Here is a 27,898-nt window from a genome sequence, read left to right on the forward strand (position 1 = left end):
CAAACACATTTAGTACTTGAGCACCGACATAAACTGCAGATCAGGTATATATAGCATCCCTTCAACCGCCTCGGTCCTGACAACTTCCAAAGGCTACTGATCATGTGCAGATTCTCTCACCTTCTCAGTGACTTCTTCAAAATCCCTTTCCGTGTCACAGGCTTGCTGTAATAGCATCTGGCTGCCATCTTCACTGGCCCCAGAGATCTCTGGTGCATCCTGCAAAAGCCCCTGAGCCAAATTACACAGGTACAGCACCTGTGGCTGCAGAGAGTTTAACATCTCCTGCTGGCTACGAAGACGCTCCAGGCTTTTATTGCTACAAGCCTGAGGTCCAAGTGCCTCCTGAACTTCTATCTGATGTCTGGCTGCCTCAAGTCTTCTCCCCACAGCCTGCCTGCCATCTTCAAACTCTTTCAGTCTGCTTCCCAACTCGTCCAGTTGGGCCGTGCGACCCTGCAGTCGCTCTGAGAGTCCGTCTATCCTACGGTTAAGCTGAGCTTTCTCATCTCTCACTTCCTCCTCACCAGTGCAGCCCTGCTCTAAAAGCTGAACTGCCGCAGTGTTCATAGAATCCAAGAGGGGGCGACGTCGATCCAAGTCCAGGCTTAATTGTCTAGCCTTTTGTAGGGCCTCATCTAAGGCAACAGGATCAAATGATGGGTGGATCTCTGACTCCTTCTCTTCACATTCAGTAACCCAGGGTACTAGTTCGTCACGATGTTGTCGGTACAGCTCTGCACGGCACAGTGTCTCTTTGATTCGACAATGTTTCTCTGTTGTTTGTTGGTTCAGGCCCTCCCAGTGTTGCCGTAGGTTGTTGAGTCGTGTCTGTAGGGCTAATCGCTCATCTCCAGCAGGGAGGGATGACAGGAGAGATGCCCCCTCTGCCTGGATGAGTTCATAGGATCCACGCTGCTGTGCAATGGCTCGCTGGAAGTCCTCCTGTTGGGCGAGAAGGGTCTTCAGAGCGCCAGGTTGGCAGGGGAGGGGTTCAGAAATACCAGATGTGTGATTCCCAACCTGTCCATCCAACCAACCACGAAGCTCATCGAACATCTGCTGGAACTGTTGAGTACTGGACAGGGCAGCCTGCAGCTGAGACAAGCCATCAGCTGAAAGACAGTGGTGAGGGGGCATGGTTATATCCACATATGCTAATATTAAGGTGTGAAAGAAATATATAAAGCAAAAACAACTGAAAAAAAAAAGCAAATGCAACAATATGTGCAATTTTTTTTATGTTTTATAAAATTCTAATATCCCACAATAATATTTACAGGCAACTATAAGTAAGCCATTTGTAGGTTAATTTCTCAGAAAATGTTAAACTATGACCACGTTTACATGCACTTAAGAAAACGGTTTATTCCAGAGTTTTTGCAGAAAGTGGCGCTCTTAAACGTCATGGTATCAAGAATGCCAGTTTCCTTGTGCCGTTTAAGGGATTAAGAGAAAGCGGTTTAACACATCCAGGTTTCTCCAGGAGAACGCGACTTACACAAGTGTCGTGGGGAAATTAAGTTGCTGTGGAGAAAGCTGCTTACTGAACAATCCGCATGTATACATGAGTAAAGAGAATGCTTCTTATACAGTGCATGTAAAATGGAACGCTACTTTTTCTCAATAAGCCGCTTTCTGGTGTTCATGTAAACATAGTCACTGTGGCTTAAAGGCACTTTCAAAACATTGCTCTGAGTGTCCCGAACAGCCAGACAAAGCAACATTGACTCATTGGCAAATGGTGGGAGTGTTCAGAAAATCTAACTTTATTTTTATAATTTTGCTTGGTGATGCTGGTGGCACAGAAATTACACAATTCAGAAATTACAAACTATTAATACTTGAGGGGGCATATAAAACAATTGTTTGAGACCCCTAATCTAAAGAACAGAAAATTATATGAAGTTTTAGGCATCATTAAATGGCAAAGATTGTTACTCACCAGCCCTTTCTTCTAGACTCTTGAGGGGGCCACTAACACTCTCCAGTCTCTTGTACAACTCATCTCTCAGATACGGTTCGGCCACAATTGTGCTGAGCTCAGAACAAAGCTGCTCAGCATGGGCCAGCTGACCCTGTCTCTGTTCCAGCTCAGCTCGGATCTCCCCTGTTTCCTGGAGTCTGCGGCGTAGCGCTTCAGGCTGGGCACTTAGAGAGGCCTGTGCATCCAGTCTCTCGCCTAGATCGGCCACACTGTGAGACAGCTCCCTGAGGAGGGACAGATAACACTCACTGGTTCCCTGTGCCTGGTCAATCTGCTTGGAGCGGCCCGTGAGGCAAAAGGTGAGGTCTTCCCACTGTCGTGAAATGTCTGCCAGCTCCTGCCGGACCTCTTCTAAGTCCTGACCATCTCCAGTAGTCTCATCTCCAGCCAGGGACAGGATTCCCTCTGCTGCCCGAGTCAGCTGGTCGTACTGGGGTTTTCGCGTCTCAAACTCACGAAGCATGAACTAATAGGGATAAAGAAATTGGGTGATCGGTTTTGGGTAGAAAATTACTTATCTAAAATGATGTTTAAAGCAATAATCCAGGTTAATTTCAGCTCTCAATTACACAAAATATTTGACTTGTCTTAAAATATGAAGGGAAAATGTACAGTACAGTATTTACAGAAGGGTTACTTTTTTATTCTTTTGTGTTCAATGGAAAAAAGAAAGCCATATGGGTACTTAAATGAGTAAATAATTTTTCAGTTTTGGTTGAACTATTCCTTCAACCCTTAAAAGGTCCGATGGCCAGACGGCAGGCCCGCCGAGAAAAAAATTATCATCAAAATATTAATAACTACAGTCTTGACCAACATAAAATAGGTATCGTTTTTAAAGCCTAGAAGCTGGGGGGGCCTGGGTAGCTCAGTGGTAAAATATGCTGGCTACCACCCCTGGAGTTCGCTAGTTCGAATCCCAGGGCGTGCTGAGTGACTCCAGCCAGGTCTCCTAAGCAACCAAATTGGCCCGGTTGCTAGGGAGGGTAGAGTCACATGGGGTAACCTCCTCGTGGTCACTATAATATGGTTTGTTCTCGGTGGGGCGCATGGTGTATTGAGCGTGGTTGCCGCGGTGGATGGCGTGAAGCCTCCACACGCGCTATGTCTCCGTGGCAATGCGCTCAACAAGCCACATGATAAGATGCGCAGGTTGACTGTCTCAGACGCGGAGGCAACTGGGATTCATCCTCCGCCATCCGAACTGAGGTGAATCACTATGCGACCACGAGGACTTAGAGCGCATTGGGAATTGGGCATTCCAAATTGGGAGAAAAAGGGGAAAAAATCCCCTGAAGCACTGAAGAAGTGCTTTAAAATTTGCAGACAAATCAGAAGTGTTCCATTTTGATAATTTATTAATTTCGCACTGCACATTTTATTGTAATCGGTAAAACATCAAACTGATGTGTCATATGTCATTGGAAAGCTCTCAAAGAGTAAAATACAATCAGCCTATTTACTCACAGACAGAAAATATAGCAAGTTATATCTAAGTATATGTCTTTGACATACATGTTACATGTAAACAAGTGTTGCTTACATGCCTCATTTTCGCTTTTAACGTCACGAAAAATAAATGGAACATAAAATAATCACATACAATTACTTAGAGGTGATTATCTTTAAAATGAGCCCACACACATAGTAATAATGCATAGATCATTAGATAATCCACACGAAGCACAATGTGCACACAACACATAATGTGCTATCTGGCTAAAAACATGTTAGCTTTCCTGAATCAGACAATCGAAAATTCTAGAATGTTGTGCAGCGTCATGGAATGTTAAACCAATCATATTAGGATTCAGATCACTGCAACCAGAGGTGGAAGTCATCCAAATATAGGCAGAGAGGAGACGTTTTTGGACACTAGGATAAATTATTTTTGTAATGCTATAACTTTTGATTGCTTTGTCATATCAACAAAAATTTTTACTCAATTACAGGTGACAAAATTGGGAACAAAACAAACATTTTTCGGAGCTACCTTATTTACACCCTGAGATATAAAATATCAAATCAGAATAATATTTTTTTTTTTAAAGTTGGCTAGTTTTTATTATTATTATTAATAATATTATTATTCAGAAGCTTCTTAGACGAGAGTCTCAGAATTTATCAATCTATATCATAAAAATCCTTTGACCCTCCTTGTTTTTTTTTTTGTCCAGTCATAAGCCTTTAATTATAGGTATGCACTGAAACACCCTCGGAGCTTAAATTAAAGCACTTTGAAAAGTATGTAAAGTTGTTAAATCATACTTTTGAGGTGAAATTATTTTTCAATTTGAAAATTATTTTCTGTGCTAATCCGGTAAACCAGTTTACCTGCACTTGCTGCTTCTGTGTGTTGAGCATGTTGGGATCGATACTTAATGGGCCCAGTACACTCATCATCAGTTCCTTCTCTCTGAGCCATGGTCCTAGTTGACTGACTGCTGATGCAAAACTACCCAGCCTATCAGCACATGCCTCCAGTTCAGTCTGCCTCTGGGCTGCAGTCTGATGAGCCTTCTCCCACCGTAAATCTAGGAGAGAAAGCAATGGGTGAATTTAAAAGAAAAAAAAAATCCAGAACCAGCTCGATGCTTCTTGAAACCATGGTAAAATTACTGCTACAGAAACCATGACAACGCTAAAATTCTAGGGTAAAGTAAGTGACTGATTATAAGCCTGACTCATACTAAACATAGCAAGAAGCATAATGATAATAGACACAAAGTAATCTTGTTTGGGGAACTTATTTCCTGGCAACATACAGAGACAGACTTTTAAAAAGAGCATGTTTGTGTATTGGAAGTGGCTTATAGTAAAGGCCAGTCATGGATGCCTGACATCTGGATATTGTTTAAATGAAGCACTCTGAAGTGGATGAGAAAGAATGATAAGAAACAAGGTAAGAGCTCTTATAGGAGCTTATGTTAGTTTCAGAATTCCATCCATGAGCAATAAATGAATATTAATGCCCTATCCTGAGTATGACATCACAAAGTTACAAACGTATTGCTGTGAATCAACTGAATGGAAATTCTAATTTAAATTTAATGAAAATATTTATGTGGGGACACCACCACATTTTAAAACACTTTAAGATCTTTAAACTGTCTTTGTTTACTGACCTATGTCTTCAAGCTGACGTTTCCATATCTCAGTTTCAGGAGAGTCTGGGTTATCTGTTATTAGCTGCTTCAGAATGTTCTTCACGTCCTCCACTTTCCCAGAATGCTCGGCCAGCTCAGAGAGTAAAGCCTGGACACAGAAATCTGTCTTTTATCTAACTGACCATGTAAGCACATGGAATGATGGCTGCACTCAGGCCAAAGAAATTTACACGCATTATCCACACTTGTTTCCTAGGTTTTCAACTGCAGTAGCTCCAAAAAATATTTGGACACTAAAGTCACACTTACAATGTATGAATTTCATTGCATTAGACAAAAAAATATCAAACAAAGTGGAATCTGCAAGAACTAACTTTCTTAGCCATTTTTGGAAGTACTTTTAACAAACTGGTCCCAAGGTCATTTTTAATGGATTTATGAAGTCAGTTCCTCTAAATTTCACACAGGTGCAATAGCAGAGTAACATAGTTAGTATATCTTTTTTAACAATGTTCCAAAAAGTTTGACAACCAGAAAATGTTCAAATACTTTTTGTCTTAGACCATGTCCACACTAATATGTTTTCATTTAAAAATACATTGATTTTGCTACATTTACAGCTCTCTTTCACACTGGAACAGCATTTTTGAAAACACTCTAGTATTGCATACTTTGGAAAATAATGTTAGGACACTGGAAATGGATTAGTGTGGACATAGATTTAATTATGTTTTGCTTGAAAAGTGTGTGTGCTACTGCTTCAAAGTAATTTCACTTGGTTTGATATTTTGTTATATAATGCAAATACATTTACATTTTTAAGCATGGCTTAAGTCCAAATAATTTTGGGGGGCTATGTGCCATTACATAACACTTCATCCATGAAATTACTGTATGTAAAAGTATTAAAATCTTTCATCATGATGAAACAAAATCTAATAGTTACCTTGGTCTCTTGGGCTTGAGCACGCACCACCTCAGGCCGGGAGGGTGAGGCAGTCTGCCCTTGTGCCAGGCTCTGTTCACGGGGGCCCAGCCACTGGGTGAGTGCCTCAGTGCCCTGCCTGGCCTTCTGTCGCAGGTCGAGTGAGGCCTCTTGTCTGCTCTTCCTTTCCCTCAGGTCATTGCCCAGATGCTCATACTTGCTGTTCACATCTGCCACTGCCACCTGGATCTCTGTCAAATCTTAGTGTAAAAGAGAAAAAATGTTGTACAGTCAGGCCAAATAGTTGTAAAACTACATCATGTTTGGGCTAATCTGATTTTTGCTTCTCAGATAATGAGATAAAGAAAGGGAGAGTTCACTCAAAAATGAAATTCTGTCATCATTTACTCACCCTCATGATGTTCTAAGCTTGTATGACTTTCTTCCAGGGAACACAATAGGAGATGTTAGGCAGTATGTTAGTCTCAGTCACCATTAGCTTTTATTCCATCTTTTTTCCATTCAATGAGATTGAATGGTGATTGAGTCTGCCACTCAACCTAACATCTCCTGTTGTGCTCCATAGAAAAGAAAGTCAGAGGTTTGGAACAACATGAGGGCGGGTGATAATTACAGAATTTCATTTTTGGGTGAACTATTCCTTTAAGTATTTCAATTCTAAATGATTGGACAAACTGGCCATATGCACAGAGACAGTTGACATCAATCTGCACATACTCTGAAAGCAAACAACAGAACAGGACAAAAAGCAATGCAGAGTAAAATGGGGAGAGTGAGTGAGTTAGTGAGTGATTGAGTGAGTGAAAGTGAGAAAAAGAGGCTGAGAAAGAGGAAGAGAGCTATGGGAGTAGTTACCATGTGAGGATAAAAAGCAAGTGAAAGTTGTTTAGCAGTTTTATGTGGTCTATCCGTATTTGTCCACCGGCACAGAGCGAGTAAAGCAGAGCAGGCACGTTCAATTCATTTTCTATGGGAGCCGAGTGATGGTAGATTGTGAGATTGACAGCAGAGTGGAGCAGTCGTGAGAGCATCAGAAACTTGAGAAATGTTCAATTTTTATGTAAATAAGAGGCAAAAATGCTGGGTGGCAACCAATCGTTGAGGTGAAGGCAGTGATTCAGTCATAGACATTTAAAAAAAATCTGCATATAATTCAGTGCTCAGATCACATTGTTACATATTTTTATTTTTAATTTGGATTTCAAATGAAATTTTAACACTTTCATTATGGCCAAGTTAAAAGCATGTTTAATTTACAGTCTGTACTATATACTTTGGAAATAAAGTTAGTTCACCAAAAAAAAAAACTGTAATCTTACCCTCATGTCTTTCCAAACTCATATCTTTCATCCATGAACCACAAAGGAGATGTTAGGCAGAATGTTAGGGACTGAAAGCCTCAGTCACCATTCACTTGCATTGTTTGGAAAAAAAGATGTAATTAAAGTTAATGGTGACTGAGGCTAACATTCCACCAAACATATCCTTTTGTCTTCCATGGAAGAAAGATAGTCAAGAAAGATGGGTTTGAAACAACATTATGGTGAGAATGATGATTTTTTATTTTTTGCTTAGCTATTCCTTTAAAAAAAAAAAAAAATCTTTAAAAAAAATTCTAAAGTGCAATCATGCACATATGATGACTTTATTGACAGTGTATTGAAAGCAATCATAGACTACACTCACTGTAATTTTTGCAGACACACCCCTAAAGCGGAAGACCACTTGCATTTTGTGCAGTATTGAGCTAATTTCTTCCGTATCAGTGGACACATAGGCTATTAAATAAAAGCCTCCAGAGATGTGGATGCTGCACAGCTCATTGGCTTAAGGTTTAGAGGAAGCTCACCTTTACAGGTGTGAATGCCATTAACACTGTTGGGGCTGGAAGCACCACTGAGCTGGGGAACACCTGGGAGAAAGACACACACATGCTCAGACACTGCCACAATAAGTCACAGGCATGCTTGAGCAGTATACGAATACAAAAGCAGCTAGACAAACTCAACACAGAGGGTTTAGAACACAGAGATACATACATACATATAAATAAACAGATGTATGTATGGCAGAGGCCTATAAAGTGGAGATTTGTGGACCAGATACACTACACGGTCAAAGGTATGTGGACACCAAACATCACACCCACTTTTTGCTTATTGAACATTTAATTTCAAAACTGTGGGCATTATTTCCTCCCTTTGCTGCTATAACAACGTCCACTCTTCTGGGAAGGATTTTCACAAGGTGAACATGGCTGAAGGGATTTGCTCCTATTCATACACAAGAGCATCACTTCGCTTAGGCACTGAAGTTGGGTGATGGGGTCTGGCTCGCAGTCATTGTTACAATTCATCCCAAAGGTATTCAGTGGGGGTTCAGGTCTGGGCTTTGTGCAGGTTAGTCAAGTTCTTCCACACCAGACTCAGTAAAACATTTCTTTATGGACCTCGCCTTGTGCACACAGACATTATCATTCTGGAAAAGAAAATTGCTCTCCCCAAACTGCTGCCACAAAGTTGAAAGCACACAGTTCTCTAGGATAACACTGCATGCTGTAGCATTAAGATTTGCCTTCAGTGGAATTACTGGAATAGCCAAATATGTAAATTAGAAGGTGGCGTCCACAGTGAAAGTGGCATCACAGAGAAGTGGTATCACAGTGGAAACACTAAGCACTAGCTACAGACAAACATGAAGCATTGGCCCTGAGCTTTCACTGTGTTACTGCTCCCTGCCATGGTCAAAATCACTGAGATCAAATTGTTTTCCCCATTTTGATGGTTGATGCGAACATTAACTGAAGCTCCTGACCCATATCTGCCTGATTTTATGCACTTCACTGCCACACGATTGGCTGATTAGATAATTGCATGAATAAGTAGGTGTGCAGGTGTACCTAATAAAGTGCTCACTGAGTGTATATGCCATATGTAAGCAACCTTCTGCGCCACAGCTGCAACCACTTTGTTACTGTTCTTACCAGTCTTATTCTTTGGTGCTGTGATGTTAATAATCAGGCTCTCCAGTTGTGAACTGGTCTTGTTCAACTCCTGAACTTGGCTTCCATAGGTCTCCCATTCCGTGAGAAGATCCTGCAAAGAGAATTTGTAAGACGTGTTAGTTAAAGCTTGCTTCCCTAAAAACAGAAACTGGTGTCAACACACTGTAAATAGTGAGAATAGCAGTCCTACTTTGAGCTGTTGTGCTCTCCTCTGCAGGCTCTCTGTGCTGAGGTTGGGCTCTTTGGCAGGCAGCTGCTCTTGTACTGTCTGCAGCCACCTGAGGAGGGAGCCAGAGCGTGAGCGAAAATCTGCCAGTTGCTGTACACTGCTCTGGATGGAATCAAATCTGTAAAGGAAACAATAGTAAAGTGAATATATAACAATTAACTAGGGCTGTCAATTTAATGGGATTAATTCTAAAGATAAAAAAAAAGAGACATAAGAGACATAAGATGCTGAAAAACAGTGAGATGTAACACAATAGCCAAAGACGTGAGTTTGCAAGTGTACCTAGACCAAAAATTTAAAAATAGAACATGTCCTGTGTAAATGGACCCCAAATCTACAGATCTACTGACAGATTGACAAACTCTATTGCAGTGGATTGTAGGCAAATTATCGGTTTATGTTCAATGATATGGAAACAAATATGTGCCACAAATATGTGGTATGTCTTTGAATTCTCTCAATGGAGGCTTTTCACAACTGCATAAAAATCCCCAGTAAACTAACACCACCAGACAAGCTTGAGCAATTATCCCTCCTATTAATATGGCAACACAGAAGGCAACTATTTTAAGTCTTGATGATAGATCAGGACTTTGTTTGGGATATTAAGCAGAGCCAGACTCAACTCCAGACTCTTATGTGGGCAGCAGGCATCTACTATTGTTAGCAGCAGTTGGGGTTGAAGGTCATGTCCTAACATGCAACTATTTACTACAAGTTTATATTACAATAATCCCACTTCCCACTCACAAGCATTCCCAGAGATATGTGGAGTGGAGTCAGATTTGAACACATAACTGACTGTTTTATGATCCCTCTCTTGGGGTATTTGAAATGCTTGGAGAGAGAGAGGCATCTTAAGGAGGGGATGTGGTGGAGTGGTTTCCATAACGGAGGACACAGGGCTGTCAAATTAGGTTAGCCTGATGCTATTTTTTATGCCCAAGACTATTCTGACATCGTCCATACTGTCTTTATGAGATTAGTCTTATTTTTGTCATGTCAAATGACAAAGCAATTAAAGCTGGCAAGGCATCACATTTCAAGAAAAAAATGACAGAGAATAGCTGGGAACAGCCTAATTATTCAGTGAGATAAAATATATTTCGATTAGTGGTCAACCAATTTTCAATGGTTTATATTTGATCCTCCCAGGACTGAATTTTGGGTTACAGCTTTGCCTACCTCCAGTCTGGAGAGTGAAATTATAAGTATAAGGTAATGCTAGTACAACTCTCTCCACTCACCTCTCGTTGACATTGGATTCCAGGCGTGCAAACTCATCAGAAACTTCTTTGGTTGTATCCAAAAGGCTTTGCACATTGGCAAAGACCCCAGATTGGCTCAAATCTGAACCAAGCTCGACAAATGACTTTAATTGACTTGACTCTTGGGTAATCTCTGATCTCACCTCCTTTAATGAATAAGAAATAAATGATAAGGCCTTCCAACATCAGCCAATAAGCATTGACTCTTTCAAAAGTATAAGTATATTTGAGGCCAAAAACCTCATTATCTAACCTCTATGGTCTGTCTGTAGTCTTCCACACTGCAGTCTAGTTGGCCTACAGGGCTAAGAGCTCTTTCTCGGCTCGTTGTGAAGCTACGGAGGTCTTTGTTCTGGCGCTCAAAGCTCTCCAACTTGGGCAAAAGACCCCGCAAATCAGTCTCTCCTTCAGCCTGCTTGGCCTGGGCTGCTGCATAGCGCTGACTAAGGTCCTGCAGTGCCCCCTGCAGGCCAGATGCTGTTGATGCATCTGCAGATTTCAGAAGCTTGGACACAGATTCAAAGGTGGCATCTACACTGCCCTGCCTTGAAAGAAGCTCCTGACGTATTTTCTGAGGGGGAAAAGTGCCATACTTATATAAAACACATTTTCTGTTTCTCAGTAGAAAGTTTTTAGAATATTGGAAAAATTTAAATTATGTTCAATTCTGATGAGTTTAAAGGTACATTTAACAAAATACCTGATTTTGTGTCAGGGCATCCTGAACTGCTTGGGCATTGGGCTGGACTGGGCCAGGAGATAAAGGGAGGCCATCCAACCATGTCAACAGCGCTTTAAGCCCCTCCTGAACAGTGACTGACTGGGCAACAGCTGTTTGGAGCTGCTCTGCCCTCATTGACACTGAATCAGACAGAGTTTCAAACCGCTTCTCTAGAGCATCTAAAATGGCCAAAGGAAAAATAAAAAATACTTAGAATATACAGTAATGTGCAAAAGTTTTAGTTTTATGTCTGAAGATGGTTTCAGCTTTAGTGTGTCAATAGGAAATATAAATATTAGACTCCCAAACATTCCTTTTGCAAATTGATTAGAATAACAGGGAGCCCTGCAACAGATGGCATGGTCCCCACAGAGCCCCCCACTGAACATCGAGTCAGTCTGGGATTACACGAAGAGACAGAAGCAACTGAGACAACCTAAATACATAGAAGAACTGTGGTGAATTCTCCAAGAAGCTTGGAACATCCTATCTGCCAACAACCAAGAAAACTGTGTCCAGGTGTACCTAGGACAATTGGTGCTGTTTTCAAGGCAAAAGTGGTAAAATATTTAATTAGCTTTTTTATGTTTACTGGACTTTGTATGATGCTAATTGATAAATAAAAACTATTTATGGCATTATTTTTGAAGACATTCTCACTATGCAACATGTTTCTCAAGTACCTATAACTTTTGCACAGTACTGTTTGTTGAATACGTATTTGTTTACTTCGTGAGTAGGTAGTCAGCTGTTCATTATGACAAAATCCCTACAAGCTAATTTGGTCAATTACACTGTTTAATAATCATTATTGAAAAATATGTGACAGCAGAATGCTGCAATTAACCAATCAAGTACTCCAGAGAGCCATGTAGTAAATATGTACATACATATTATACTGTACATACACTGGCGGCCAAAAGTTTGGAATAATGTACAGATTTTGTTGTTTCGGAAGGAAATTTGTACTTTAACCAAAGTGGCATTCAAGTGATCACAAAGTACAGTCAGGACATTACTGATGTAAAAAACAGCAACATCACTATTTGAAATAAGTCACTTTTGATCAAATCTAGACAGGCCCCATTTCCAGCAGCCATCACTCCAACACCTTATCCTTGAGATCATGCTAAATTGCTAATTTGGTACTAGAAAATCACTTGCCATTATATCAGACACTGCTGAAAGCTGTTTGGTTCGTTAAATGAAGCTTAACATTGTCGATATATTTGTTTTTGAGTTGCCACAGTATGCAATAGACTGGCATGTCAATATTAGGTCAAAAATGGCAAAAAAAAGAAACAGCTTTCTCTAGAAACTCATCAGTCAATCATTGTTTTGAGGAATGAAGGCTATACGATGCTTAAAGTTGCCAAAAAAACTGACGATTTCATTCAAAGTTGTACACTACAGTCTTCAAAGACAAAGGACAACTGGCTCTAACAAGGACAGAAAGAGATGTGGAAGGCCAAATGTACAACTAAACAAGAGGATAAGTACATCAGAGTCTCTGGTTTGAGAAATAAACGCCTCACATGTCCTCAGCTGACAGCTTCATTGAATTCTACCCGCTCAACACCAGTTTCATGTACAACAGTAAAGAGAAGACTCAGGGGTGCAGGCCTTATGAGAAGAACTGCAAAGAAAAAGCCACTTTTGAAACAGAAAAGCAAAAAGAAAAGGTTAGACTGGGCAAAAAAACACAGACATTGGACAAAATATAATTGGAAAAGAGTGTTATTGATCTTAACCCCATTGAGCTTTTGTGGGATCAGCTAGACTGTAAGGTGCGTGAGAAGAGCCCAACAATACAGCCATAGATGTGGGGTAAAATGTCACCTGAGTATCTGGACAAACTGACAGCTATAATGCCAAGGATCTGCAAAGCAGTCATTGCTGCACATGGAGGATTTTTTGATGAGAACTCTTTGAAGTAGTTTAAGTATTTTTTCACATTATTAATGTCCTGACTATAAATTGTGATCAGTTGAATGCCACTTTGGTGAATAAAAGTACCAAATTCTTTCCACAAGAGCAAAATCTGTACATTATTCCAAACTTTTGGCCACCAGTGTACACATAAATTCAGCAAAGGAATATTAACCTCAGGTAGCGCAAATCAAGTATGACAATATTCGTTGCTAATGAGAATTACCTGTAGTGTTGTTAATATCTGCTTTTTTGAGAGTCGGGGACTCTTGAGTGCTGACCAGCTCTTTTCCTGCCCTCTTGACCTTCTCAAGCTGTACAGAACGCTCTGCCAGCTCATCCTGTAACAGCTGAGAGAACACAGCAAAAGAGAAAAAAAAAGATGATTAAGATTAAGGGTAAAGGAAACTTGCCATTTGCACTCCATTGATCCATATACAGTTGAATTCAGAAGTTTACATACACCTTAGCCAAATACATTTAAACATTTTAATTAAACATTACATTTTTCACAATTCCTGACATTTAATCGTAGAAAACATTCCCTGTCTTAGGTCAGTTAGGATCACTACTTTATTTTAAGAATGTGAAATGTCAGAATAATAGTAGAGAGAATTATTTATTTCAACTTTTATTTCTTTCATCACATTCCCAGTTGGTCAGAAGTTTACATATACTTAGTACACTTTTAGTATATGGTAGCATTGCCTTTAAATTGTTTAACTTGGTCAAATGTTTTGGGTAGCCTTCCACAAGCTTCTCACAATAAGTTGCTGGAATTTTGCCTCATTCCTCCAGACAGAACTGGTGCAACTGAGTCAGGTTTGTAGGCCTCCTTGCTCGCACATGCTTTTTCAGTTCTGCCCACAAATTTTCTATCAGATTGAGGTCAGGGCTTTGTGATGGCCACTCCAATACCTTGACTTTGTTGTCCTTAAGCCATTTTGTCACAACTGGAGGTATGCTTGGGGTCATTGTCCATTTGGAAGACCCATTTGCAACCAAGCTTTAACTTCCTGGCTGATGTTGCTTAAATATATCCACATCATTTGCTTTCCTCATGATTCCACCTATTTTGTGAAGTGCACCAGTCCCTCCTGTAGCAAAGCACCCCAACAACATGATGCTGCCACCCCCATGCTTCACAGTTGGGATGGTGTTCTCTGGCATGCAAGCCTCACCCTTTTCCCTCCAATCATAATGATGGTCATTCAAACAGTTCAATTTTTGTTTTATCAGACCAGAGGACATTTCTCCAAAAAGTAAGATCTTTGTCCCCATGTGCATTTGCAAACAGTACTCTGGCTTTTTTATGGTGGTTTTGGAGCAGTGGCTTCTTCCTCACTGAGCAGCCTTTCAGGTTATGTCGATATAGGACGTTTTACTGTGGATATAGATACTTGTCTACCTGTTTCCTCCAGCATATTCACAAGGTCCTTTGTTGTTGTTCTGGGATTGATTTGCACTTTCCACACCAAACTACATTCAACTCTAGGAGACAGAATGCATCTCCTTCCTGAGCGGTATGATGGCTGCGTGGTCAAGTGGTGTTTATACTTGCATACTATTGTTTGTACAGATGAATGTGGTACCTTCAGGCATTTGGAAATTGCTTCCAAGGATGAACCAGACTTGTGGTGGTCCACAATTTTTTTTTCTGAGATCTTGGCTGATTTCTTTTGATTTTCCCATAATGTCCAGCAAAGAGGCACTGAGTTTGAAGGTAGGCCTTAAAATACATCCACAGGTACACCTCCAATTCAGTACACCTCCTATCAGAAGCTAACTGTCTAATTGTCTTAAGGCTTGACATCATTTTCTGGAATTTTCCAAGCTGCTTAAAGGCACAGTTAACTTAATGTATGTAAATTTCTGACCCACTGGAATTGTGATATAGACAATTAAAAGTGAAACAATCTGCCTGTAAACAATTGTTGGAAAAAATCCTTGTGTCATGCACGAGTAGATGTCCTAAATGACTTGCCAAAGTAGATGTCCTAAATGACATGCCAAAACTACAGTTTGCTAATATTAAATCTGTGGAGTGGTTAAAAAATAAAAAATAAATAATCAGACCTGTACAGTATTAAGAATACAATGCAGTGTCTGGGTGTCTCTTTGCTCTCCGCTAGGTTTAAATATGCTCTGATTCTGCTCCTGAGTACTCAGCCAGGACTCTAAAGAACCAGCCTCCTCATGGTACTGTTGGTATCGCTCCAGGAGACCTGAGAGATGAGTGCCAAGTTCTGAGGACTGAAAAAAGTATATCAGTATGTATTCAGTCCATTACATGCCATTGTAGATTGAGAGAACATGAGGCTTTGTTTGTACCCACCTTGCTGTGTAATGAATTGTAACGCTGTGTGGCATCTTGTAGCTGGTCACTCACAAGTTGCTTGGTGTCCTCCAGAGCTGGATTAGTACCATCCACCCTCTCCAGGGCCCCCTGAACAGTCTCCAGAACCTTCTGACCAGTGATAGTCACAAAGCGCAGGTCTGCTTTGTGACAGATGATATCCTCTGCAAGCTGTCAATACAGAGGAAAACAGATATACAAAATTTTTGTAGCATTTTATCCCTTATAAGTGTCCGTTCACACAGAACACATTTTTGCATTTTTCCAATGTAAACATTTTTAAGATGCCCTGTCAAGTTAAAAGAACTACAACTTTTAAAAACGACATCTGCATTGGTTGCACTGAATCTAACTTTTTTTTTTTTTTTTTTTACACAAGAACGCGTTCTGTCTGACTTGTTAGTTTGTGACTTGACAACCATGAATATTGTGAATGGCCCCTTTTTGCAGCTTAGTTTAAATAAAAGATCTAGGTTGGCCGGAGAGGTTTTTCTATGTAAACATGCACTAGGATCTCTTTGACTGCTGCGCTGTGTCTTACTGCTTTTTCAGCGTTCGCACAGTGCCACATTTTTAAGATGCCATGTCAAGTTAAAAGAACTACAACTTTTTAAATTGTGCCTTAAGACATCTGCATTTGTTGTGCTGCATCTACCTTTTTTTAACGCAAGAACGCATTCTGTCTGACTTGCACTGCGTCTGTTTTTTATTTTTAAATGCAAGATGCAAGAATGTGTTCGGTTTGACTTGGTTGGTTGTGACTTGACAACCATTAATATTGTGAATGGCCCCCTATTGCAGCTTAGTTTCAATAAATGATCGGGTGGGATGGGGAGGGAGCTTTGTGTTGTGAATTTTAGAGTATGTGTACATAACACTCTTTTATTCCAAAAGAGCACCTTTTAAGGTCTTAATGATCCCTCATATGAATAAAATCTTGTAACTCTACACCATCATCACTACATTTTGATACCTTTTTGTGCGCTTCCATCCGGTCTTTCAGGTCCTTTGCGTCAGTTTCCCCTTCTCCGAGTGAACGTAGCTCTTGTTCACTCTGATCCAGCCATGTTCCCAGGTTCCTGTGCTCCTGCATGAACTTGGCGAACTCGTCTCTAAGGGCATCTGCCTGCCTCAGTCTGTCTTGACAGCTCTGGAGGCGCTCCTGATGCTGACTCTGCAGCTGATCCAGCTTGGCCCGCAAGCGCTGCTTCTCCTCTGGTTGCACACTGGAGTCGGGTTGCTCCAGAAGGGAATGGACGGATTGGGCCACCTGCTGAAGGTGAGCCTGTTGAGCTTGTAACTGCTGCAGCTCAGTCTGGTAGAATAAAACAAAGACAAAATGTCAAAGGGCTGAATTGAGCACTGCTGAACAATGTCATACATATTTAAACTTTGAGACTTGACTGAAATTACTTTAGAACTGTCAAACTGAAAGAAAATTTGAATTGAGTTGCTACATCTGATACACTGAGAATTATTAACATCTCTCCAAGAATCTGACCTGAAGTACGTCACTGTGAGAATTCAGAGTACTCTCTGGTGGGACAGATGAGTCAGTGGCAGTCTCTCCATGTGACCGCCTTGTTGACCCATCCAATGATGACAATTCTCTGAGCAGTGTGTCTATTTTTCCCTGAGTCTCCTGCATCAGCTCCTCTGCTTTTGCCTTGAGCAGAAGCAAGTTATGACAATAAATGAAATGTATAAAATATACACAAATATAACAGATTAAATCCTTACTCTCTGTGTGTTCTGCTGAACTGTTGTGAAGATGGCAGTGTCCACTTGAGCCAGTGAGGAGTGGATTGAGTCTGTGAGTGAGCTGTGCTGCTCCTTCATTTGTGAAAGAGCCCCCTGAAGTTTGACTCTTTCCTCAGGACTCAAACAGTCACCACGCTCAGACAGGAACTCCTCCACCGATCGCATAGCCTCCATCAATGAGTCACTTTTAGTCTGAAGGTCCATCTCCACCTCCTAGTTACAGGGTACCAACAGAATGAAACAAACATAAAACAATAAACTAAAAATTAAGTTATGGTTTTGCATAAGCATTTTTGCAATTTTTACAAATTTGCAATCACAAATTAATATTTACTTTAGTAACTGGTAAAAGTTTTTCAGAGGTAAACATTAAATGCATCACTGTCTCACCTTAAGCTCTTTTTGCTTCTGTTGTAATTCGTTTACATCATTTGACTCGGCTCCCACTCTCTGATTGGCAAGGAGGCTGGCAGCACCAGCCAACCACATTGTGAGATTCTCCAGTTTATGAGAACATTCTACCTTCTGCTGCTGCACAACCTACATCCCACCACAAGGAAAAATGGATAAGAGCCAAAAGACAATAAAAGATTAAGAAAACTTTGCCTTTGATAATTTATAGTCATAAATAAGACCCCTCAACTTAAAAGGTTCATCACCATTGTCTTTTAGCCATCCATACACTACTCCTTTGTAAACAATGCACAGTGTTTGAGCATGATGTGTCCAAAGTCAACACACAAAGCAAACAAATACAACACTCTTTCGACAGGCCAGTGAAGCAGAAAAAAGACCAAACTAAATATCTTAAACAACATAACATCTCAGTTTTATATTTTTCTTTCTTTTTATATAAAGAAAGACAAGTTAAAAAAACAAGCACGCTACACAGCAAGGTTGCTTTTAAATCTTTAGCCTTTTCCAAAGCACTTGTCCTCTGTGACAATCTGTAAAAGCAAGGTAGACAGGTTAATTCACACGTGTATTAGTACACACAATACACTCACACACATCTGGCAAAATCAAGTTTGAAACACATGTGGCTAAGGAAAATGTTTTAGATCAACAGATTATCAGCAATACTGTAAAATTAAGTGAAAAATATAGAACACACTGATTTTTACGTGCATATGGAGATTATTTTACATTTCAAATGCAGCACAACATGTATGGATGAATCAGTAGTGTGGTTAAATTAACAGTTTTTTTTTTTCCTCCCCTTTTCTCCCCAATTTGGAATGCCCAATTCCCAATGAATTCTAAGTCCTCATGGTGGCGTAGTGACTCGCAATCCGGGCGGTGGAGGATGAATCTCAGTTGCCTCCCCAACTGAGATCAATCCACACATTTTATCACATGGCTCGTTGAGCGCGTTACCACGGAGACGTAGCGCGTGTGGAGGCTTCACGCTATTCTCCGCAGCATCCACGCACAACTCACCGCGTGCCACACCGAGAGCGAGAACCACACATTATAGTGATCATGGGGTAACCTCCTCATGTGACTCTACCCTCCCTAGCAACCGGGCCAATTTGGTTACTTAGGAGACCTGGCTGGAGTCACTCACCACGCACTGGATTCGAATTTGTGACTCCAGGTGTGGTAGTCAGCGTCAATAATCGCTGAGCTACCCAGGCCCCAAATTTTAACAGTTTGTTATATTTAATGCAGTATTCGATTATTGTGAATTGTATAAGTAAAAAGAAAAATTGTATAGCCTTCTGTTTTTAATAAGGCAGCGCAAGCTGTTATTCATCGGTTTGCAAACCTCTCTATCCCTTGTAGTTTGTCGCTCTTTCTCCTTTTTCTCTTCTTTATCTTTCTGCTCTTTACTCATTTGTACATCCTCTCTCGCTTGCTGGGCTAACAGTGCTTCTGCCCTGGCATGAAAGTGACCAACAGCCAGGTGAAAGACCCTCTGTAGCTGCTCCAGTTGTCCAAGAAGATGCCTGCACTGATCAGGAAGCAGGTCCTGAGCATGCTCAGAGATAAACACCTGGATATTGAACGCAACAGTGCTGACGTCAGTGGATCGGGCTGCAAGAGCATTCTGTAACTCCTGTAGGGAAAAGAAGGATAAAATGCCATAACTGTAACTCTAAATGCAAAGGTATGGAAAAGCTATGCAACCAAGATATTATGCCTCTTGAGGTTTTACCTTGCACAATTGTTGTTTATGAGTTAGCTGTGCAGAAATGCTTTTATCTGTTGCTGTCTGTCCATCTACCCCTGTTTCCTCCTCCATTTGTATCTCCATCTTCTTAAGCCAGCTGAGAAGGTTGTTAACTTGCTCTTCTAAAGACTTTAGCTGACTATTTATAGCTTCCTGTAAGAATATAAATATTTCACATATTTAACAGATTGTGAAGAAAATTATTTGGAATGAAGCAATATCACCTTCTTTTTTAAGAATTTTTTTTCGTACTTTTTGTGCATCACATTGTGCTTGCAACCCCTCCAAAGTCCTCTGGCCAAAGTCCCTGGCTGCACTGTATGCTCTGGTTAAGCTTCGCCCATCCTTTTCCAGGGCCATAAGCAGCTGAGGTGGGACATCCAGAGAGTTATACTCCAGTAGTTGCATTGCTGCTTCAGTCTCCTTGTGCACTTCTGGTTCCAGGTCACAAATTTCCAGGAAAAGTATCTGAATAGAGAATTAAATGAAAATGAAAACAGCCCTTGTGAGCCTAAACTGTTAAATATGATAGATGTCGAAGATTTGTTTTACAAAGCTATTACCTCTGTCTGTCTGATTATGTCATTAAGTGCGATGAGACTTCGACCAACAGACTGTTGTTTTTGTTGTTTAAGACGGACCTCGATATGTCTCACCATGGAGAGCAGAGCCACAATCTGTTGGTCATGTTCTAAGCACTCTTGGCGGGCCAGTGATGACTGAACAGAGACGGAAGAAGTATTCAAAAACCAATTCCCAATTAATAATATTCTAATTAAGGTTCCAGAACCTGTAGAAAGATATTCAGAACTACACCTTACCTTGAATGCCTTTGTAGTATCCCTGTTCATTTGTTCAATTTTCATTTGCATTTCTTCAGGTTGCTTTTCCACTAAACCCTCAGCATACTCTTCCACCTCTTCTATCTGTGTGGTAACAGACACTGGAATCTCCTCCATTAAAGATGGTCCAAACATTTGTGATTCTTGGACAGATGGTTCATCCATGGCTTTACTGAAAGGGGACTCTTCATTTATTTCTTGATGAAGTTCATTACTTACTTTCCCCACTGCTGTTTTGATAATTTGTAAAGGAGTACACACCGCACTTGACAACAGTTCTTTAGAGTCCTTCATTGCTGGGGTGTAGGGTATTAATTTAGTGTCTTCGTGACTGTCAGTCAAAACAGTGTCTGAGGTCAATTCAGCCATTTTGTATAACAACTTTTCATCTTCTGTACATAATGGATCAATGTTTTGTTCTTTTGCTCTTCCTTCTTTGACTTGCACATCTAAATTCTGGATTGGAGTAAGTCTTTGTTGGTTTCTGTCCACAATGTCATCAGAGGTCTTTGTAGAATATGAAATATTTTCATCACCATTTAATTCTCTGTTTATATGCTTGTCATGCTCAGCATCTTCCTGTTCATGAAGCTGTGCTTTATCTTTGGAGCATCCAGGAGAATCAGACCCAGGTAGAATTTTCTCTGCCACTAACTTTTCATCCTTCATTTCTTGCCCTGTCTGGTGTAGTTTATTATCTACGATCATACTTTGAGGAGGTTCAGGTCCTGTATTTTCATCAATGGATTTCTCTTGGGTGGTCATTCGCAGTTCTCCAAGACTAGCTCCTTGACGCATTGCCTCTAATTCTTCAGCAGCTTGTTTATCACTGACTCCTCGCTCAAACACCTTCCTAAGAATGCTTTCTTTAGCCTTCATCAAAAGTCTTTCGTTCTGTGTCATTGCCTGGTTGACTTTCTCAAGTTGCTTCTCCTTTTCTTTCTCAACTGATTGATTATTTTGAGACTGGACCTCATGAATCACTGTCTTCTGTTCTTTCTTAGACCCATCATCTTTTTTAACTCCTGCTTCAACAACAATCATATGCTTAACTTTTTTATGTTTATTTTTCTTCCTCTTTTTTTCTAAAAGCTCTCTATCAAGCTCTCTAACAGTAGGTTCTTGATGCTGCTCTGGTTTTGCCATATCAGTCATGACACTGTGCTGTGTGTGAGTCTTCTCATTCTGTTCTGTGTTTACATTAAACAGCAGATGATCAGACTCATGTTGAGGAGTCTCAGTTCCATCAGCAGTTCTAGCCGTCCTAATTTCCAAAACTTTGTCTTGAACATTCTCATTGCCTCCTGGCACAGGTGCATAGCTACCACTTGTTTGGGGTAACTCTAAAAGCTCTACTTTATTCACCTTTTCTACTTTGTTATCTTTGACAATAGGCTTTTGAGCAGTGGCAATGGCATCTTTTTCACTAACCTCAGTATTTACTAAGGATGAAACTATAGATGTCTGACATACACTAGAGTTTACCGAAGCCTGCGGCTTTTCATCATTTTTATTTTCCGTTTTAGCTTGCTTACTATTTTTCCCTCTGCCTTTCTTCTTTCCTGGTACTTTTACAGTCTGTGTGGGTGTGGAAGCAGATTGATCCAATTTAGCCTTCTGACTGTCCTTGTTTTCCTCAGTTTTCCTCTCTGACTGATGTGCTTGTAACTCAAAAGTATGCCCTTCTATTTTCTCTGTAGATGGGGCTTGTTCCTTGTGCAAACCATCAGCGGTGTCTGAGAAAATGGCAGTAGAGATTGCAGGTTCATTCATTTTCTGCCTCTGGATCTCTGTCTCTGTGGTATGATCAGGGGAAGTTGTTAAGTTACTATTTTCCACCACTTTCCATTTGATCTCAGATATCTGTTGCATTTGGTCAGGGCTTTGACTTGGTTGAAGTGATCTGATATCTTTGTTTGGGGGCTTTATTTCTTCAATGGCCTGCTGAATCCTTTTTTCTGCTTTCAAGGCAAATTCAGTCAATACCTCTAATGATGCCTCAGTGCTCTTCTGCATCATTCCATGTGATGAACCTACATCAAACATTTGCTCTTTGTTTTTTGAATCAGGAGAGTGCTCAAATATCCCAACATTTAAGATATTTTTAAGATCCTCTTTTTTCAGGAAATCAGCATTTTTTATTTCAACCTCTGTAGGATATAGTGGTGGTTTACTCATTAGATTTATTTCAGGAGTCCTATTATTAAGACTGACTTGATCTGATACCAGCTGAGGAACAAGAGGACAAGACATTCCATTTGTTGAGGAGACTGATACCTTGGAACTTTCCATCTCATCTTCATCTACATGTGCTATGCTGTCATGAAGCTCTGCAGCCATTTCTCTAGAAATAAGCCCAACTTCAATTGCCTCAGTAATGTTGGGGATCCTGTGTCCACTGGCTGGATCAAGTAACCCCCCTTTCAAAACCTGATTTGTAGCAATACATTTAGCCATCTCTTCATCAACAAAGCCTTTCTTAACAGCCTCTGGAAGAGACAATCGCTCTCCACTGTAAATGTCAATTATGCCCCCTGTATCTGCTTGACTTTGCAATATTCTCAGTGCAGGTATGGGATCCACGTGGCCTGCCATAACTGCCTGTGGTAAGGTCATAATTTTATCAGTTTGTTTATTTATAACACCCCTGAAAGGCCTCACTTCAAGGAACCTCTGTCCTGTCTTGATGTCAATCTTACACTGACTTATCAGCACAGAATAGGGCACAATATGAGCGCTTTGAGGGTCCAACAAACCACTTTTTACATTGGGTGAAGCCATGGCTTTATTTGTCGTTTGGTCATCTAGAAGGCCTTTGGAAATAGCCTCAGTCAAAGTAAGCCTGGTTTTGGAGGCAGCATCATAAATGGAGCCTGTAGATGCCTGGAGAAGTGTAGTGGCTGGATCCAAACTAAACGGTTCTTGGCCCATGAAAGCCTTTTCAAGTTCTTCTAATTTTGGAGCGATTGTGCGATCCACCAGACCTCGTTCTAGTGCATTGACAACAGTGAGTCGAACACCAGAGTCATGATGTATAATGCCACCTTCTGCAACCTGCTGGCATAAAATCTGCTGAGCCACCTCCTGTCCAATTATGCCTTTCTGAAGGGCTTCTTCTAGTGGCACAGCTTTTTTGGATTTTGGGTCCACCACTCCACCAATTTGTAACTGCAGTGCCAATTTAGTGTGAATCACATTTGAATCTGAACTTTTCCCCCGGCATGCCTTTTCCAGTGCAAGAAGCTCCTCCTTCGTACTCTCTTTAATCAACCCAAGGTTGGTTGCAAGGGTAACTGATACCTTCTTGTCCCTTTGCAGGTCAACTATTCCTCCTGACACAACTTGGGCTTCAAGGAGACGAGCTGCTGTATCGGAGTCCAACAGGCCTGCCTCAGCAGCATCCTTTATTGAACAGAGCCGACCATGCTCCATGTCTACCACACCGGCTAAAGTCTTTTCTGAATGAAGCACAAAGGTCATTAAGTCCTCATTCAACAGACCTTCTTGCACCACATTTTCAACACTAAGTGACTTACAGGCATTAAAGTCCAGGAAACCACCAAAGAGACCAGCTTTTGCCATAAGCCTAATAGCAGTGTGCCCTGGAAGCAAACCCTGAGTCACAGCTTCATCCAAAAGAACTTTCTGGCCACCTACAGTTAAGAGACCACCTTGTTGCAGCTCCATAACCATACACTCAAGCTTAACATCGTCACTAGGTTCCACTGACAAAGTCTTCATTTCTGATAGGTCTAATTTCTCAGTATTTGTAACTTTATTATGCTGATCAAAGATGCTTTTCTTTACCTCTTGTTCAATCCTTTCCTTTAGTTCCTCTGACTGTTTTGCAGTCTTAAGCAACTGAGATTGTTCTGAATCGACATTTAGCTGATCACATTGTCTTAATTTTATGGTATCTTGGAATGAATTATGTGCACTGCTTTCATCCATATCAGATAATGTTTGATCAGTCATCTCCATAACTGTTCCACTACTCTCTGCCCGTTCCAACTTTTGACTTTGCTTATTTTTAGGTTCATTTACTGTTGAATCTATAAGCTGATTCTGAGAAAGCTTAACATTCCCTGATATAGTCGTTGGCGGGGCTGAACTTGTATGTGAAGGCTTTATAAAGGTTTGGTCTGTGCCGGTTGAGTGTGCAAGATCTTCCTCTGTTCTTTTTATAGATTCCTCTATAGCAGTGTTCTTACTGGCGATTTCATCTTTTTTAATTTTGGGTTCTTCTTTCTCTCCCGATGACAGAACTTTCTTGTGCCAAACCACTTTAAATGAAGGCTCTGAAAAGGTTTGTTCTGTGCCTGTCAAGAATGCAAGATCTTCCCCATATTTTTCTATAGTCTCCCCCATATCATTGTTCTTGCTGGCAATTTCATCAGTTTTAGTAATGGGTTGTTCATACACTTCTGACAACAGAACTTTCTCTTGGCAAGTTACTTCATGTGAAGGCTCTATAAAAGCTTTGTCTGTGCCTGTCCAGGGTACAAGATCTTCCTCTGCTCTTTCTATAGTCTCTTTCATATCAGTGTTCTTGCAGGAAATGTCATACTTAATACTCTTAGGTTGTTCATACTCTCCTGCTGACAGAATTTTACCTTGACAAGTCTCTTTATGTGGAAGGTCTATAAAGGCTGTTTCTGTGTCTGTCAAGGGTGCAAGATATTTTTCTTCTCTTTCTCTCACTCCCACAACAGTGTTCCTGCAGGCCATTCCATCTTTTTTAATCTTGGGTTCTTCATGTTCTCCTGATGCCATAACTTTCTCTTGCCAGTTATCTTTATGTGAAGGCTTTATAAAGGCTATGTCTGTGCCTGTCAAGAGTGCAAGATCTTTCTTATCTCTTTCTATGGTCTCTTCCATTTCATTATTCCTGCTAGCAATTTCATCTTTTAAAATGTTGTGTTCTTCATACACTTCTGATGACACACATTTCTCATCCCAAACCACTTTAAATAATGGTTCTTTAAAGGTTTGGTCTGTGCCTGTCAAGGGTGCAAGATCTCCCTCTGCTCTTTCTATAGCCTCACCAATACAAGTGTTTTTGCAGGCAATTCTATCTTTCTTAATCTTGGATTCTTCATGCTCCCCTGAATACAGAACTTTCTCTTGCCAAACCTCTTTATGTGAAGGCTCTACAAAGGCTCTGTCTGTGTTTTTCAAGGGTGCAAGATCTTCCACTTCTCTTTCTATGGTCTCTCCCATATCAGTATTTCTTCTGCCAATTTCATCCTTCCTAATCCTTGGTTCTTCATACTCTCTTGCAGACAGAACTTTCTCTTGACAAACCACTTTAAGTGAAGGCTCTACAAAGGCTCTGTCTGTGTCTTTCAACGGTGCAAGATCTTCCACTTCTCTTTCTATGGTCTCTCCCATGTCAGTTTTCCATCTGCCAATTTCATCCTTCTTAATCCTTGGTTCTTCACACTCTCCTATGGATAGAACTTTCTCTTGCCAAACCAATTTAAGTGAAGGCTCTATAAAGGTTTGATCAGTGCTTGTCAAGGGTGCAAAATTTTCCTCTGCTCTTTCTATAGTCTTACCAACATACATTTTTTTGCTGGCAATTACATCTTTCTTAAACTTGGTTTCTTCATACTCTCCTGAGGACAGAACTTTCTCTTGCCAAACCTCTTTATGTGAAGGCTCTATAAAGGCACTGTTTGTGCCTGTCAATGGTGCAATATATTCCTCTGCACTTTCTGTAGTCTCTCCCATATCAGTATTGTTCCTGGCAATTTCATCTTGTATAATCTTAGGTTGTTCATACTCTCCTGATGACAGAATTTTCCCTTGCCAAACCTCTTTATGTAAAGGCTTTATAGAGTCTCTGTCCATGTACACCATGGAAACAAGATCTACCTCTCCTATTTCTTTAGTCTCACTGGTATCAGTATTTTTCCTGGCAATTTCATCTTTTTCAATCTCGAGTTCTTCATTTTCTTCTGATACCAGAATGTTTTCTACCATATCCTTTTCAAACTTGCAAAAAGATGAGATGTCCCCTCTAACTCGAATGTTGTCGTTTTCTTGTTGGATTGGTCTGTCAAGGTTTGTCGTTTTAACATTTTCACATATTAGTTCTACCAACTCTGGTTCTAGTAGGACTAGACGTTCTCCTGAGTGAGCATCAATGTAGCTATGTGTCATCAAGTGAATAAGAAGTTGGGTTTGGACCTGTTCTTTTGACCTGCCTTGTTCTGTGATGGAAGAGTCACTATGGATAACTGCATGTGGGACATGGAGTGATAAAGAGTAGGCAGATCCACAACTCAAGTGATCCATATGTGAGGAACCTGACTGAGTCAAATGGGGAAGGACATCTGGGACATGGGTCTGTTCTAGGATATCCACTGCCTGTGGCTCTAGTATCTCCTTAGCTTGATCTAGAGGGACCACCTGCCCACTGTCAGCCAGGTATACTGCACCAACAGAATGACGTTTATTCAGGGCTTTCAAGGCAAACTCTCTATTGACAACGCCCTGCTGGAGTGCCTCACTTACAGGGAGCAGCTCCCCTGATTCTGGCCATAGTATTGCCTTAAAAGACTGGAGAGACTCCAGCACACATAAGGCTATGCGATGAGAGAGAAGGTCTCTTTGTATGGCCTCATCTAACACCAGACGCTCTCCACTAACCGGATCTACTATTCCCCCAGCTTGTATCTGTCGTGTCATAAGCGTGCAAGCTAAGTCCTGATCCATCAGACCGTACCGCATAGCCTCATTTACAGTCAATCTGTGTCCTGAGCGAGGGTCACTGATACCTCCTGCGAACAACTGAGCCTCCAGAAGTCGAACTGCAACATGTCGGTCGATGAGCCCTTCTTGAACAGCACAGAATATTCCTACCTTTCTGCCAGAGCATAAGCAGACAGTACCTCCTGGCTTTTGTTTAACTGGAAACAAGCGCAGACCTGTCTCCTGATTGATAACACATCGCTGCTGAAAGTCTACCAGAGTTAGCTTTTCTGCTGTATTAGGATCGATAAGCTCTCGTTGGTTAAGACAGGTTTGCAACTTATGGCAAAGGGTGGTGGATAGCAATCCCCTCTGCCTTGCAAATTCCAGACTGACCATTTCTCCATTGGAACCAATCTTGATGCCACCATTGCTTACCTGCAGCTCAAGTATACGTAGCCCCACCAGCTCCTTTATGACACCTTTTTCCATAGCAGCAGCTACTTGTAATACCTGACCCTCAGCAAAGTTTGACTTGTTGACAAGACAAAGGGCAGTCTCCAACTCTACCAGTGATTGGTAGGTATGTTTATTAATCAAATCAATTGCAAGACCCTTCTCTAATGAGAGGATGTCAGGGGATTCTGGCTGGAATAGTCCACCCATGATGAGCTGTGCCTCCAGCAGTACATGACATGTGTCCTGATCTATGAGGCCTCGCTGTGCTGCCTGGAAAACTGGAAAGGTTTCCATGGTTCCAAGGTCAATTACTCCAACAATGATTTCTTTGCCCTGTGGAAATAAATACTTTGCATAAAAATCATTATTTTAAGAATAGGTCTTATTTGACTTTGCAGTGTATTTTAATTTATAGTATAA

The 27,898-nt window shown here is 40.9% G+C and overlaps 1 protein-coding gene across 17 annotated transcripts in view; it reads right to left on the reverse strand.

The window, feature by feature from the left end:
• macf1a (microtubule actin crosslinking factor 1a) overlaps nucleotides 1–27,898 on the reverse strand; it is a 217,384-nt gene that overhangs the window by 61,210 nt on the left and 128,276 nt on the right. For 15 of the 17 annotated variants that reach the window (XM_051670241.1, XM_051670235.1, XM_051670237.1 and 12 more), the window contains 23 exons: nucleotides 20,303–27,811; nucleotides 20,045–20,200; nucleotides 19,734–19,949; nucleotides 19,467–19,634; nucleotides 19,077–19,367; nucleotides 17,699–17,848; nucleotides 17,288–17,521; nucleotides 17,049–17,213; nucleotides 16,521–16,862; nucleotides 15,527–15,718; nucleotides 15,268–15,444; nucleotides 13,418–13,541; nucleotides 11,242–11,441; nucleotides 10,795–11,112; nucleotides 10,521–10,687; nucleotides 9,235–9,391; nucleotides 9,024–9,135; nucleotides 7,890–7,952; nucleotides 6,041–6,279; nucleotides 5,113–5,242; nucleotides 4,322–4,521; nucleotides 1,946–2,453; nucleotides 121–1,115 (listed from right to left, as the gene is read on the reverse strand). In XM_051670241.1, coding sequence (XP_051526201.1) covers nucleotides 121–1,115; nucleotides 1,946–2,453; nucleotides 4,322–4,521; nucleotides 5,113–5,242; nucleotides 6,041–6,279; nucleotides 7,890–7,952; nucleotides 9,024–9,135; nucleotides 9,235–9,391; nucleotides 10,521–10,687; nucleotides 10,795–11,112; nucleotides 11,242–11,441; nucleotides 13,418–13,541; nucleotides 15,268–15,444; nucleotides 15,527–15,718; nucleotides 16,521–16,862; nucleotides 17,049–17,213; nucleotides 17,288–17,521; nucleotides 17,699–17,848; nucleotides 19,077–19,367; nucleotides 19,467–19,634; nucleotides 19,734–19,949; nucleotides 20,045–20,200; nucleotides 20,303–27,811 — 12,813 coding nt within the window. The remainder of the gene's footprint in view (nucleotides 1–120; nucleotides 1,116–1,945; nucleotides 2,454–4,321; nucleotides 4,522–5,112; nucleotides 5,243–6,040; nucleotides 6,280–7,889; nucleotides 7,953–9,023; nucleotides 9,136–9,234; nucleotides 9,392–10,520; nucleotides 10,688–10,794; nucleotides 11,113–11,241; nucleotides 11,442–13,417; nucleotides 13,542–15,267; nucleotides 15,445–15,526; nucleotides 15,719–16,520; nucleotides 16,863–17,048; nucleotides 17,214–17,287; nucleotides 17,522–17,698; nucleotides 17,849–19,076; nucleotides 19,368–19,466; nucleotides 19,635–19,733; nucleotides 19,950–20,044; nucleotides 20,201–20,302; nucleotides 27,812–27,898) is intronic. The other 2 variants (XM_051670229.1, XM_051670239.1) reach the window with 2 other exon arrangements.

The sequence above is a fragment of the Myxocyprinus asiaticus genome, chromosome 34 (assembly GCF_019703515.2).
Source record: "Myxocyprinus asiaticus isolate MX2 ecotype Aquarium Trade chromosome 34, UBuf_Myxa_2, whole genome shotgun sequence".
In the NCBI taxonomy this organism is placed as follows: domain Eukaryota; kingdom Metazoa; phylum Chordata; class Actinopteri; order Cypriniformes; family Catostomidae; genus Myxocyprinus; species Myxocyprinus asiaticus.